At 41.6% G+C, this 12,284-nt stretch overlaps 2 protein-coding genes across 2 annotated transcripts; one reads left to right on the top strand and one right to left on the bottom strand.

Annotated features, from left to right (window-relative positions):
- Positions 1-3,025: 3,025 nt before the first annotated feature.
- On the top strand, positions 3,026-4,929 carry gmfg (glia maturation factor, gamma). Its single transcript, XM_057351813.1, has 7 exons — positions 3,026-3,138; positions 3,532-3,628; positions 3,714-3,763; positions 4,264-4,317; positions 4,400-4,478; positions 4,554-4,627; positions 4,712-4,929. The coding sequence occupies exons 1-7, from the start codon at positions 3,136-3,138 to the stop codon at positions 4,781-4,783; spliced, it is 429 nt and encodes a 142-aa protein (XP_057207796.1). The 5' UTR covers positions 3,026-3,135; the 3' UTR covers positions 4,784-4,929.
- Positions 4,930-5,031: 102 nt separating this feature from the next.
- paf1 (PAF1 homolog, Paf1/RNA polymerase II complex component) lies at positions 5,032-10,008 on the bottom strand. Its single transcript, XM_057351814.1, is given in 15 exon segments — positions 5,032-6,074; positions 6,156-6,240; positions 6,455-6,560; positions 6,646-6,774; positions 6,855-6,971; positions 7,052-7,155; positions 7,633-7,701; positions 7,783-7,888; positions 7,978-8,079; positions 8,150-8,221; positions 8,877-8,993; positions 9,062-9,107; positions 9,110-9,153; positions 9,595-9,624; positions 9,845-10,008. Coding segments are annotated over 15 exon segments (1,452 nt in total). The 5' UTR covers positions 9,892-10,008; the 3' UTR covers positions 5,032-5,796.
- Positions 10,009-12,284: the final 2,276 nt, after the last annotated feature.

The raw sequence follows: 12,284 nt of genomic DNA, 5'->3' as shown, positions 1-12,284 counted from the left end.
CACACACACACGTCTGATCATCTGTGACATCACACACACACGTCTGCTCATCTGTGACATCACACACACACACACACACACACACGTCTGATCATCTGTGACATCACACACACACACGTTTGATAATCTGTGACATCACACACACACACACACACACACACGTCTGATAATCTGTGACATCACACACACACACACGATCATAAATCATAAATTCTGTCAGGTTGAGGGGTAAATTGAGTCAGTTGAGGGGTTAATTCTGTCAGGTGGAGGGGTGAATTCTGACAGCTGAGGTACATAATATGTGTGCGTGCGTGCGTGTGTGTGAAGCGGCGGTTTATGGATAGCCGATGTTAGCTTTAAAACACATTTACACAACACTAATGAACACAAGCGATGCAAACCTCCGAATACATACACGGATGTAAATAAAGATTTTAATGTGACAACATTTGTGATGTAATGTTTATAAGTCTCCCGTCAGAGCAGAAATACAATAAAGCTGAAGAGTAAAGCGCGGCTAACAGGCCTGGTGCTAATGCTAATGCTAACAGACGTCTGACTGGAGCATAGAAACGCAAACACACACCAACGACAACACACCATAGCAGCAACAACAGAAAACTTCACAACAACAACAACATTAGACTACACACAGATCATAAGAACACACATCCACGCAACAGACTAACGCGCAAACACAAGAGCTAACACACACACACACACACACACACACACACACACACACAGTGAATCTGTTCTACCATCAAACACACACTGAATTAACACACACTTGTTCATGCACGTACACTTACTGTAGAACACGCGTGTGAAATGAATGCGTGGAAAGACACGGGCGCGGGTCCGACAGACAAGGGTAAGAAAGAGAGAGAGACACGCAGGCCTGAAGATCACTGGAGCTCGAGCTCGCTCACTCACTCACTCACTCACACACACACTCACTCTCTCACTCTCTCTCTCTCTCTCTCTCTCTCTCTCTCTCTCTCTCTCTCTCTCTCTCTCTCTCAATATAAAGATAGGCATGACTGAGTGTACTTACAATATTGCTAAAGCATTAGGCCTAAACATCAAACAAGTGACATACAGCACCACAATAAAGTGCATATAGTAACCAGTAATAAACAAACAATATAGGGGAGAGTGGGATAAGATGAGCCACTTTTTACTTATGTGGTCCTCAAGATGAAAGAAAATTAGGTATATGTGCAATAAAAGTATTTAATCTAATTTCAGGATGTTTCCTATCTATCTAAATTATAAGAATTCATCTATGACACATGGTTTTAAAAACATGGCTTCTTCTAAAAAAGTGCTCCTGTGGCTCAGTTTGCCCCATGATAGGGGTAAGTTGAACCATATGGAGATGTACTGAGCATGCAACTGAATTAGAAAAAAGACCATGTTTTTAAAGCTTTATCTTCTAAAAAAGTAATTCAATCACTATTTCCTCTTACAAATAATAATAGTTGTTTTTTAAGCTAACTTAAACAAAAAAGAACCAAATAAAACTTCACATTTCAATATCTTTAATTTGCAATATCTTTCGGTTTGCATTTCTGAAATAACTTGTCTTGTGAAACACCACAGTTGTAAGCTTCCATACACAGACTAAACAGAGAGTTTGTTGATTAAAAATAAATGAATTCCTGCTCTCACTATGTCTATTTTTGTAGATTCTTGGCATTATACCGTGCTTTTTAATGCCAAACATGTTAGGCCATTAGTGACTTAAGGTTCATTGAAACGATACAGGTTCAAAAATTAGAAATTGAAGTTAACTTAAGCTCAATTTAACCCACAGCATTTGGCACATTTTGCCCCATAGCTGCCCCTTTGGAAAAAAAACTATCTAGATTACAAATTCAGGCTACTATTTAGCCAAATTATTTGCTTGGTTTTATATGTTGGTAAATCACCAACATGCATCATAAATATGTTTAGACCTGGATACATTTGCTTTGATGTACCAGCCATTACAGCTGATACGCAAAAATGTTACTTTGACAAGCCAAAAACAGCTTTTAAAGTCAATTTATGTTGTCCAGTTCTCCCATGTGCTTCACATTTTCACATTCTGTCAGAATTAACGGCTGATTCCAAAATGTGTGGTCAAATGACAACAAAAGTGTTCAGTCGCTGAGATACAGTGGGTGGATCAACTTACCCCACACTCCCCTAAATGATACAAGTCACTTGATAGGATGGAGTGTGGCTAAAACATAATGATTTGTATACTACATAAACTATATATCCTCACCCCACCGACAAATCCTGTTGATGTGTGAAATCTGTGATTGTAGGTAATTTCATTGATCCATCAGGGACATTTTGAGGTGAAACTTTGTCCCTCCCGACAATTCACTTCCTGGACTCCGTCCCCCCCTTTCCAGCCCCGACCGTTCCTTTCCACAATCATTTATTTCAATCGTTTACTTTCATCCAAAGTGGCTTACGGTATATTTCATCAGTGTTCTGTCTTTGGGTCATTAACACAGTGCTCTCGTCTCCACCAGCTCAGCTACAACAAGTCCAGATCTCTTCATTGTTACGCGCTGCGATGGACATGTAACCGAGTTCATCGGGATATTTGGTCCCTGATAGCACACGTATCTATTTGATGTCTGCATTTTCATCTGCAGGACATCTGGCAGATGCTGTTTGCTCATCCGCCCTACATCTCTGAGACGTCTGTGGTCAGATAGACCTCTAGAAGACGTCTGTAAGATGTGTAGGATTTAGAATGGACGTACAACAGCTCTTTCTAAGATGTTTAGCAGATGTTTTTACACAGCAGATGTTTTCCAGATCTCCAGACATCTTACAGATGTACCTGTGCTATCTGGGATGAAACTTGGAATAAGACTTGCTTAACGGTCGTGAAAATAATGTCAAGGTCATGTAAGTGTATTTCCTGTCGTCCTTTTACACTTGTTGTGTGAGATATCAATACACGATCACATGCGTTAGAGTTAGGTTAACTACATTTAGTAGACACAACGGTGCCGCCCCGCTCACTGTCAGCATCCTGTCACATGACCCACACACACACGACGAGCCACAGACAGCTGAGATCCACAGACACAGACACACACACACGAGACAGCTCAGGCCTGCAGGATGGTAAGACAGTCTCAAGGAATGTTTTCCTTCATCTTCTCACAGCAGTAAATGAGCTGCGAGAGAAACTGTTGTTGTGATGTGGCTTCTGCTGTCATTGAAACAGGAAGTAGAATTACAGCAACAGCGTTTCCTCTCCTCTGACGTGCTCTTGAAATGCACTTTTTTAAAGGATATTCTTGAAATGATATTCTTCACAGATTTCTCCTGCAGGGTGTGTTTTGAGATCTTAACGCTTGTAGATCAGATGCTTCAGCATTGGCCTTGGACTCTTGGTGATGTTCATCGATCACGTTTAGCAGACACTTTTCTCCAAATGAGAGAGAGCGCTGAATGTTGTCGACAGTTTGTGTTCAGGTGTGAAACAGTAACTTGACGTTGTTGTTTTCTCTTCAGTCCAGTTCTTTAGTGGTGTGTGAGGTGGACGCAAGTCTGCAGGAGAAGCTGAAGAAGTTTCGCTTTCGTAAGGAGACAAACAACGCAGCCATTCTGAGTGAGCGACACAAGATTAGTCTGTTTGAACGCATCTCACACGCACACGTTTCACTCTTGCTGAATGAAATGTCTTCTGTCTTTAGTGAAGATCGATATGGAGAAGCAGCTGGTGGTCCTGGAGGAAGAGTATGAGGTCAGTGTCGTGTTTATCACGCAATCATATGAATTAATCACGCGTGTTGTGAAGGTTGGAGGATTCGGAGTGTAAGCCGAAGCTCAGCTTTTAGACAAATTTAAAGTGAACATTCTGTCGTCGTTTGCTCACCCTCTTGTCATGTCAAACCTGTATGACTTGCGCAGAACACAAAAGAAGATATTTTGAAGAAAGTTGGTAAGCGAACAGCACCCCATTGACTTCTGTTGTATGAAGCCAAACCAACGCAAGTGAACGGGCGCCAGTTAACAACACCCTTCAAAATATCTTCTTTCGTGTTCTGCGCAAGAAAGAAAAGAAAGAAAGAATTTTAATTTTTTGTGAACTATCCCTTTGAAGAGGCAAACAACAACAACATTCTTCTTTGATATACTGTGGTTCACCTTTTTTTAGGCAAATCATTTAGTCAAATAAATAGCTCATTACTGAAGGTCAAAGGGCAAATGTCTCTGTTGACCTCTGTGTTCTGTGTGCTTCAGAATATCTCACTGGATGAGATCAGAGAAGAACTTCCAGAGCGTCAGCCTCGATATCCTCACTGAATGTGGCATTGATTTCATTTGAGCTTCTGTAACCAAAACACCAGTTTGTTTTCCTTAAGTCACGTGCACATATATAGTTTACAGTTACAAACTGACCCACGGGGACGGCAGGATCTCGTATCCTCTCTGCTTTATCTTCTCCAGTCCTGTGGGTGAGTGAAACTTCTTCATCTGACGTGTGTTGCTCATGGTCATCATGATGGTTTGGTGTGTTTCTCCTGTGACAGGCTGTAAACCCGAGCAGCAGATGATGTACGCGGGCAGTAAGAACCGTCTGGTGCAGTCTGCTGACCTCACGAAGGTCAACAAAACTTTCATTTCATATCTCAATCTCTGACAACACGTTTTGTTTCTCTCATCCGTGTCTCTCTCCATCTTATTTTAGATTTTTGAGGTTCGTAATCCAGATGACCTGACCGAGGATTGGTTGAAGGAGAAACTGTCATTTTTCCGCTGAAATGTGACCAGCAACATTCTGATTTCTGACCAGTCACTCTTTATAATTTAAATTGTTGAAAATATTTTCTTCTTTTTAAATGTCTTGAATCAACGTTGTGTCTGAACAATACTTCCATAATCAGAATAAACAAATGTGTTATCGAATGATGGGCAGAGTCTTCATTTCTGTCCTATTATCAAAACATCCAACATTTATTTGTTTAGTAAATGTACTTGAAAAGATTTGGACACAATCATTCTATCACAACCACAAAATCATTTCATTTTTGACTACATGTTGTTTTATCACTTTATAGTCTGTACATGACCTTTGCAGTGACCCAAAGATATTTTAAAGGCTTCATATAGAATACAAACTTGGTTTTAACAAAATCATTGTTTATTTACAATGCTTATACAGTAACATTTAAGTATGAAATTAATCGGTACATCAAAATCTGAAGGACAACTTCATGAGGTACACAAGTTCAGTTCAATCAAACACCATCATTCAGTTCAATTCTTATACACTTTTATTTGTTCGTATTCATACAAAATCCGTCCAGATTTCACCCCAAACCTAAAATAAATCTTCTTTTGTGCAGTGGTATTGTTTTCATTTGAATGATTTAAATAGTACATCATGGTAGTTTTGTAGCAGTTTAAGCTTTATGTATTTACATACACAACATGCAGTTCAGATTATTTTTATATATTGCATTACAGTAATGGGGAGCGGAACTTTATTGTGATAAAAAAAATCTTCATCATCCTTAAGCAAAATATAATTGCATAATTATAATGCTTTGAATGTTTAGGGTGAACAGTGACCTGGACGTGTTCTAATGTAATATGCCTGTACAACACTAAAACAACACAAGAGTGACGTGTTGAAGACTAAAAAAAAGAACCAAATCAAAATAAAAATAGGTTTCATCAAGCCGGAGAAAACTGAAAGTATCTGAGAAGAACCAAGACATGTTCGTTCAGCTTATAATGATGAGAGAGAGAGGCGGGGACCAGCGGCGGGTTTCATTCGCTGTCGCTGCCGTCGCTGGATTCTGACGCTCCCTCACTGCCGCTCTTCTTCTCACTGCTGCTGTTGCTTCTCGCTCGCCTGCCACCATCATCATCATCATCATCCTCACTGTCAAGATCACTGCCGAAGATCTCCTCTTCATCACGCGCCTGCCGGTCCTCACCGCTCTCGCTGCTGCTGCTCTTCCTCTCACGACGATCCTCATCTGCCGGCCGTTCCTCGTCCTCGCTCTCGGAGTTCTCAGACTCGCTCGCTTTCTCTCTCTCCTCACCTGAACACACACACACATGAATGACACATGCTACCCACACATTCATGACACGCACACAAGTGATGATGGTGAAGATGTTACCAGAGTCCTGCATGTCTCTGTCTATGTTCAGCTCCTCTTCTTCATCCTCTGGCTCGTGATTCTCCAGCTGAGCCTTGCGGGCCTCCTGCACAAACACAAATCAGATCAGATCGGTTGCGTTAACTTGCAGATTCTCAATGTTTATATGACCCTAAATTCAACCAGTTTATTCCAGCACACCAGCAACACACCACTAAGTGATGAAACACTTTACATGAGAAGAAAACAAACCATTTACACAACAATCCTTAGTTTAAAAAACTCACAGTATAGAACATATAATTGTGTTGTGTACTGACCTGAGCTTCCAGCTCTTTGTCGTTCATGTCTCTGTGTTTACACACCAGCACAGCGTTTGTGGATGACTGAGCTCCGGCCTTCGCACGACGCTTGCTCAGACGCACCCTAACACACACACACACGGTCACTAAAGCTCTCCTTAACACGGCAGAGATGTGCATTGTTCAGAGTGGGCGGAGTCAGTGGTTACCTGGTCTCCAGCTCATTATAATAAACACCGTCTCCGTCTCTGAAGATGAAGAAGTAATTCTCCTCGTAACCTTTACTGGCTTTGTTCTTCACGTTCCAGTTGTACTCACGAGCGATCTTGTAATCGTACCTGCGCGAGCACACACACACACATTACAGATAACCGTTTGTGAGATTGTGAGTGTGTTCCTGTGTGTTTGTGTATCTTACACTTCATCAGGCATGAATTCCACATCTTCCTCTGCGTCTCTCTTGCGTTTGCGCATTGTCTCTTCGTTCGGCAGAAAGTACGCCACAAACTGGTTCCCCTCTTCATCCATCATACCCCTGCACACACACAACACAACGACCACATGTTCATGACACCCATTCAACTCTATACATCTGTTCTCACAAAACACACACACCTGATCATGGCCTGTGACATCATATCCACTCCGGCAGGTGCAGACACATCTTTAGGTGCTGGGTCTGAATCAAAGATGACTTGAGCACATGGATTAATCCACATCTGTGAATGAACAGACAGACAAAGAGAGAGAGAAATGTGATCACAGTGTGTGTGTGTGTGTGTTCATGTTTGTATATCCCGGTGGGGACCTAAACCTGAACGCACACCAACACATGGGGACTCATGTCACCGTGGCGACCAAAATTGAGGTCCTCATGGGCACAAAAGCTAATAAATTGTACAGAACAATATTTTTAAAAAATCTAAAAATGCAAAAAGTGTTCTATTATCTTTAGGTTTAGGGATAGGGTTAGGGATAGGGGATAGAATATACAGTTTGTACAGTATAAAAACATTACGCCTATGGACTGTCCCCATGGAGATAGTAAACCAGACATGTGTGTGTGTGTGTGTGTGTGTGTGAGAGAGATGAGTGTGTGTTCTGCTCTCTGTGCAATATAATTCAGTATTGTGTGATATGGTAATATTTTGACTTTGGCTCTTACGATGACGTGTGTGTGTGAGTTTGTGTTTAACCTTAAAGTCTGGGAAGGCGGGCAGCACCTCCACAGGTGTGACTCTGGGTTTGCTGTAATGTTGAGTAATCTGAAAGATTCAAATGAAAGAATGAATGTGGAAGCATGTGATCAGATGTGTGCTATCAGACTGAATCAGATCACTGCTGACCGATTTCTGTGCGTCCTCAAACGTCTTCTCAATGGCTGCAATCTGACTGTCTCTGTCTTTATAGATCTCCTCCTCTGTGAACTGCTGTTTCACTGACACACCGATCCTACAAACACAAACGCACAAACACGTCAGGTGAAAAAACAATCATTTGAGGTGTGTCAGTGTGACAGGTTTCTGCTGTGTCTCACTCACTTGACTTCCACCTTCTCGTTGGAGATGCCGTATCTGTTGAACTCTGTGGAAATGTACTCTGTCTTTCTCATCCATGGTACCACCTTCGCATGCTGCTGCGACCTGCACACGCACCTGTGTCAGCACTACAGGTTAAAGGTCACGGATCCAAGAAAAAAAATCTCTTGTGTACCTCTTTGAGCTGGACGGAGCCTGAATGTCTTCTTCCAACAGTTTCTCATCAGCAATGTCCAACAAGACTGAACACAAACACACACATACGATGAGTTACAGTCAACTGGACACACACTGTGAGGAGTGTGTGTGTTAGGCTGAATAAGTGTCATTACTTGCTAATCAACATAGATTTATATATATATATATATATATATATGTAACAGAGGCCAGCTAGTGAAGAGCTGTGCAGTGTGTAAACCTCACTCCCTGACCAACAGAGACGCTCTAGCGACAGACGCTAGAGACTGCGGTCTTTAGCCTCCTCATTAGAGCGCCCGTCTCCCATCCGAACCATCGTCGGTTCGAAGCCCGCGCAGAGCCGGTTACGTGTGTGTGTGTGTTCATGTTTGTATATCCCGGTGGGGACCTAAACCTGAACGCACACCAACACATGGGGCCTCGTCTCACTGTGGGGACCAAAATTGAGGTCCTCATGGGCACAAAAGCTTATAAATTGTACAGAACAATATTTTTTACAAATCTAAAAATGCAAAAAGTGTTCTATGATCTTTAGGTTTAGGGATAGGGTTAGGGATAGGGGATAGAATATACAGTTTGTACAGTATAAAAACATTACGCCTGTGGACTGTCCCCACGGGGATAGTAAACCAGACATGTGTGTTGTGTGTGTTGTGTGTGCGTGTTGTGGTGTGTGTGTGTTGTGTGTGTGCTGTGTTACTGTTGGGTCTATGCGGTATGTATCAGGGTTAATAAGATCGATCGTGACACCCAGGTCTGGTTCAGTTAGCAGCTCGTGTTTGTGTTGTTTCTCTAGAGAAGTGGCTTTGTACTGCACAAACCTGCAACACAACAGCACAAATATCTCAAGCTCTAACAGCGGTGTGGATAAAGACACAAACATCAGTACCTGTGCTTGGTCAAACGGTAGGTGATGAACTTCGGGTCAAAGGGATATCTGGAAGACTATTTCCATATTTCACTCGGCACACAACACCAGACCTGCGACACACACACGGAGAGTTTTTAAACACGCACGCACGCGCGCACGCACACACACCACACACACGCGCACACACACACACACACACACGCACAGCTTTGGTTGACTATCCCGTGGGGACAGTCCATAGGCGTAATGTTTTTATACTGTACAAACTGTATATTCTATCCCCTATCCCTAACCCTATCCCTAAACCTAAAGATCATAGAACACTTTTTGCATTTTTAGATTTGTAAAAAATATTGTTCTGTACAATTTATAAGCTTTTGTGCCCATGAGGACCTCAATTTTGGTCCCCACAGTGACACGAGTCCCCATGTGTTGGTGTGCGTTCAGGTTTAGGTCCCCACCGGGATATACAAACATGAACACACACACACACACACACACACACACACACACACACACACACACACAGTGTTTGTGTGAATGTTGTTTACCTCTCTGGCACACTCCTGTGTGCTGAACTCCTGCAAAACACACACAAAACACACTCATGAAACACTCAACACACACGTGACACATGAGCACAATACTTCAACATCAGCAAATTTAAACCGCATTCTATAATAAAAATAATGATAAAACCAGTCCATTATTGATGTATTGTATTGATATGCGAGCAATTCATATGTTTAATGTGTCATATGTGATTTGCAGCTAATGTTATTCATGTGTTGACGTTCTCACCGGTGCGCGTTCTCGCGCTGCGATTGTGTCTGTATCGTGGGAGCCATGGAGAAATAAACGCGTCTCTCCACAGAAAATGAAGTTTAAAGAGCGACCGGAAAGAAAATGAATAATTTATAAAGAAAAACCAACTGCAGCCCGTACAGGACATTCACTACAGGACCCCTCGCGGAGCTGCCTAGAGCGCTGCCTGATTCAAACACACAGCGCGTACACCAAACACAAACAATGATTTTGTGGTTAATACGAACTTTTTCGTTATTTAAAATGATTATTCTATTTATTTTTCTCTTTTGAAATAAAGACTTTCAATCAATGAATACATGAGATAATTTAGTGGGTTGATGTGATCCGTCAACGGCGCCGCCATATTGGACCGGGCAAGCTGTCCTATAATCACACACCAGAGAAGTTATCGGGTAGTTGCTGTTTTTCTGCTTAAAAAGCACGCTTACATTTACATGTATGAACCTATTTCAATAGTTTACGATCTCCACGGAGTATTGTCTCCAACTACTCATATAATCTCGATAGTCTTGACTGGTCTAATATGGCGTCGCTGCTTCCTCATGAAGAGTAACGAGAAAATAAATCATGTGAAAATATTAGGATTTGAACGAACTCTGACTGTGCTTATGAAGATACTGCTAGTGGGGTTTGGACATGAATGGCCAGCAGAACTCTCCTCAGACCTCAAAAGAGGAAGCTTATCAACAAGACATGTAATAAGAAACACTCATTGCAAAACTGACTGCTTTATTTTTTTTGGAAAATGACAAAATAGAAAAAAGAGAAAGAGAAAGAAAACCTTGTCAATCCTAAACTCTTAAAAAGTACATCTGAAATATAAATGTGTGACAGTCGTGTGAGCAGTTCACTCTTGTAAACATGTGATCATTTATAGAAATATACTATGATATGATCTTATCAAACATTCCATTGTTTTGCTTCAATAAACTGCAAATACGGTTTGCGTTTCAAAATAAAACTAGTTTCAGGATAAAGAACACATGGACACTTTACACATTACTGATGAATGTATGATTTTACTCTCTTTCTAAAACAATGTTTGTCAAATGTCTCATAGAAACATGCTGATTAGAGAAAAGATGCAATGAAACTGCAGGCTGTAGAGTGAACTGTCTCTAAAAGTAGTTTCTAGAAACCCGTTCAGGCACTCGACCGGCATAGCTGTCGCACCTCGAATGCTTTTTAAGGTGATGACATAACCATGACCTCTGACCCTCTGGTCCATCCACGTCCTTCTTGCTTGGTATGACATCATATGCTCACGTTTGCGTGTGTGTAAAGAAATCAACTCTGTGCCATGAGATAAAATGACAAAGTCACAAATGTTGTGAGAACAGTTTCACACAAACCTCGTGGTTAAGCACTAAAGCGCTTCTGTTACCTGTTCAACACATAGAGGAGGCCGGGCTCATCTGCCAAATCCCTGCAAAACAACAACAGCCTCCATCAGTTAATTACTCGTATTATCATTAGACTCATCACACGAGACACGCGTGTTCAAATATCTGCTCTTCTGCTTCACTCACTCAGAACCCCAGTGATAGAAAACTCGGTCCTGATAATACAGACACAAGAAGAGCCAAACACTGATGCTCTCCAACCAGAAGATCACGAAGAGGAACCAGATGCAGGACAGGAGCAGCTCACACACCATCCTGATAACATACACAAAACACCAGCATCAAACATACAACCCACCTGACAAATACACAAAAACACCAGCATTATCACACACACGGACACCATCAGCAACATCAACGTACACGTACACGTGAATAAGGTGAAGAACGAGGTGAAAGTTGTGATTAAACGCCTGTTAATCGATAAACACGCTGATAACTCACTGCCACAGATCAATATTATGATGTCTTTACAGAAAGCAGACCTGTGCGCGTGTCCGTACAAACACAATAAATACAACTTTACTGAGTGGATCTGTGCTGACATTAGTGATGTTACGTTCTGTGCCGAGGCTTCGGAGCGTGTCGGAGAAATCCCGGAAGCTTTCAGTGAAGCGCTTATCGAGGCTTGTATAGCTTTAGACCAATGACGTCATAGTTGACGTTTGAAGCCTCGCTTCCGTCTGAGTGGTTCAGTAAAGGCGGTTCGAATCTTGCCGCGACAGTTTGACAGCTATATAAACCAAGTTACACAAGCACGTTCACTGCCCTCTGCCCAGTTGAGCCCACACACTTTCCAGTTTTAGAAAAATAATATTGCCCCTTCTGCCTATTATGACCAAATAATTGATTTACACACATTTGATAGCCCCATTAATTTCAGGCCAATACGTTTATTACACAGTTATGTTATACAATCATTATATATCACCAGAAAATACACATTATATTAATATAAATAGATTAGTCTATGTGGAAATTGATTTTTTCTTCACCGTTATTTCTAAGCG

This window comes from Triplophysa rosa, linkage group LG14, assembly GCF_024868665.1.
Source record: "Triplophysa rosa linkage group LG14, Trosa_1v2, whole genome shotgun sequence".
NCBI lineage: Eukaryota > Metazoa > Chordata > Actinopteri > Cypriniformes > Nemacheilidae > Triplophysa > Triplophysa rosa.
The sequence above is the reverse complement of the archived record's forward strand: the minus strand, read 5'-3'. Positions and strand labels throughout refer to the sequence as shown.

Coding starts and splice junctions, on each gene's coding strand:
- gmfg (XM_057351813.1), top strand. Junction 3,629..3,713: donor AAACAACGCAGCCATTCTGA/GTGAGCGACACA, acceptor TTCTGTCTTTAG/TGAAGATCGATATGGAGAAG. Junction 4,628..4,711: donor AGTCTGCTGACCTCACGAAG/GTCAACAAAACT, acceptor ATCTTATTTTAG/ATTTTTGAGGTTCGTAATCC.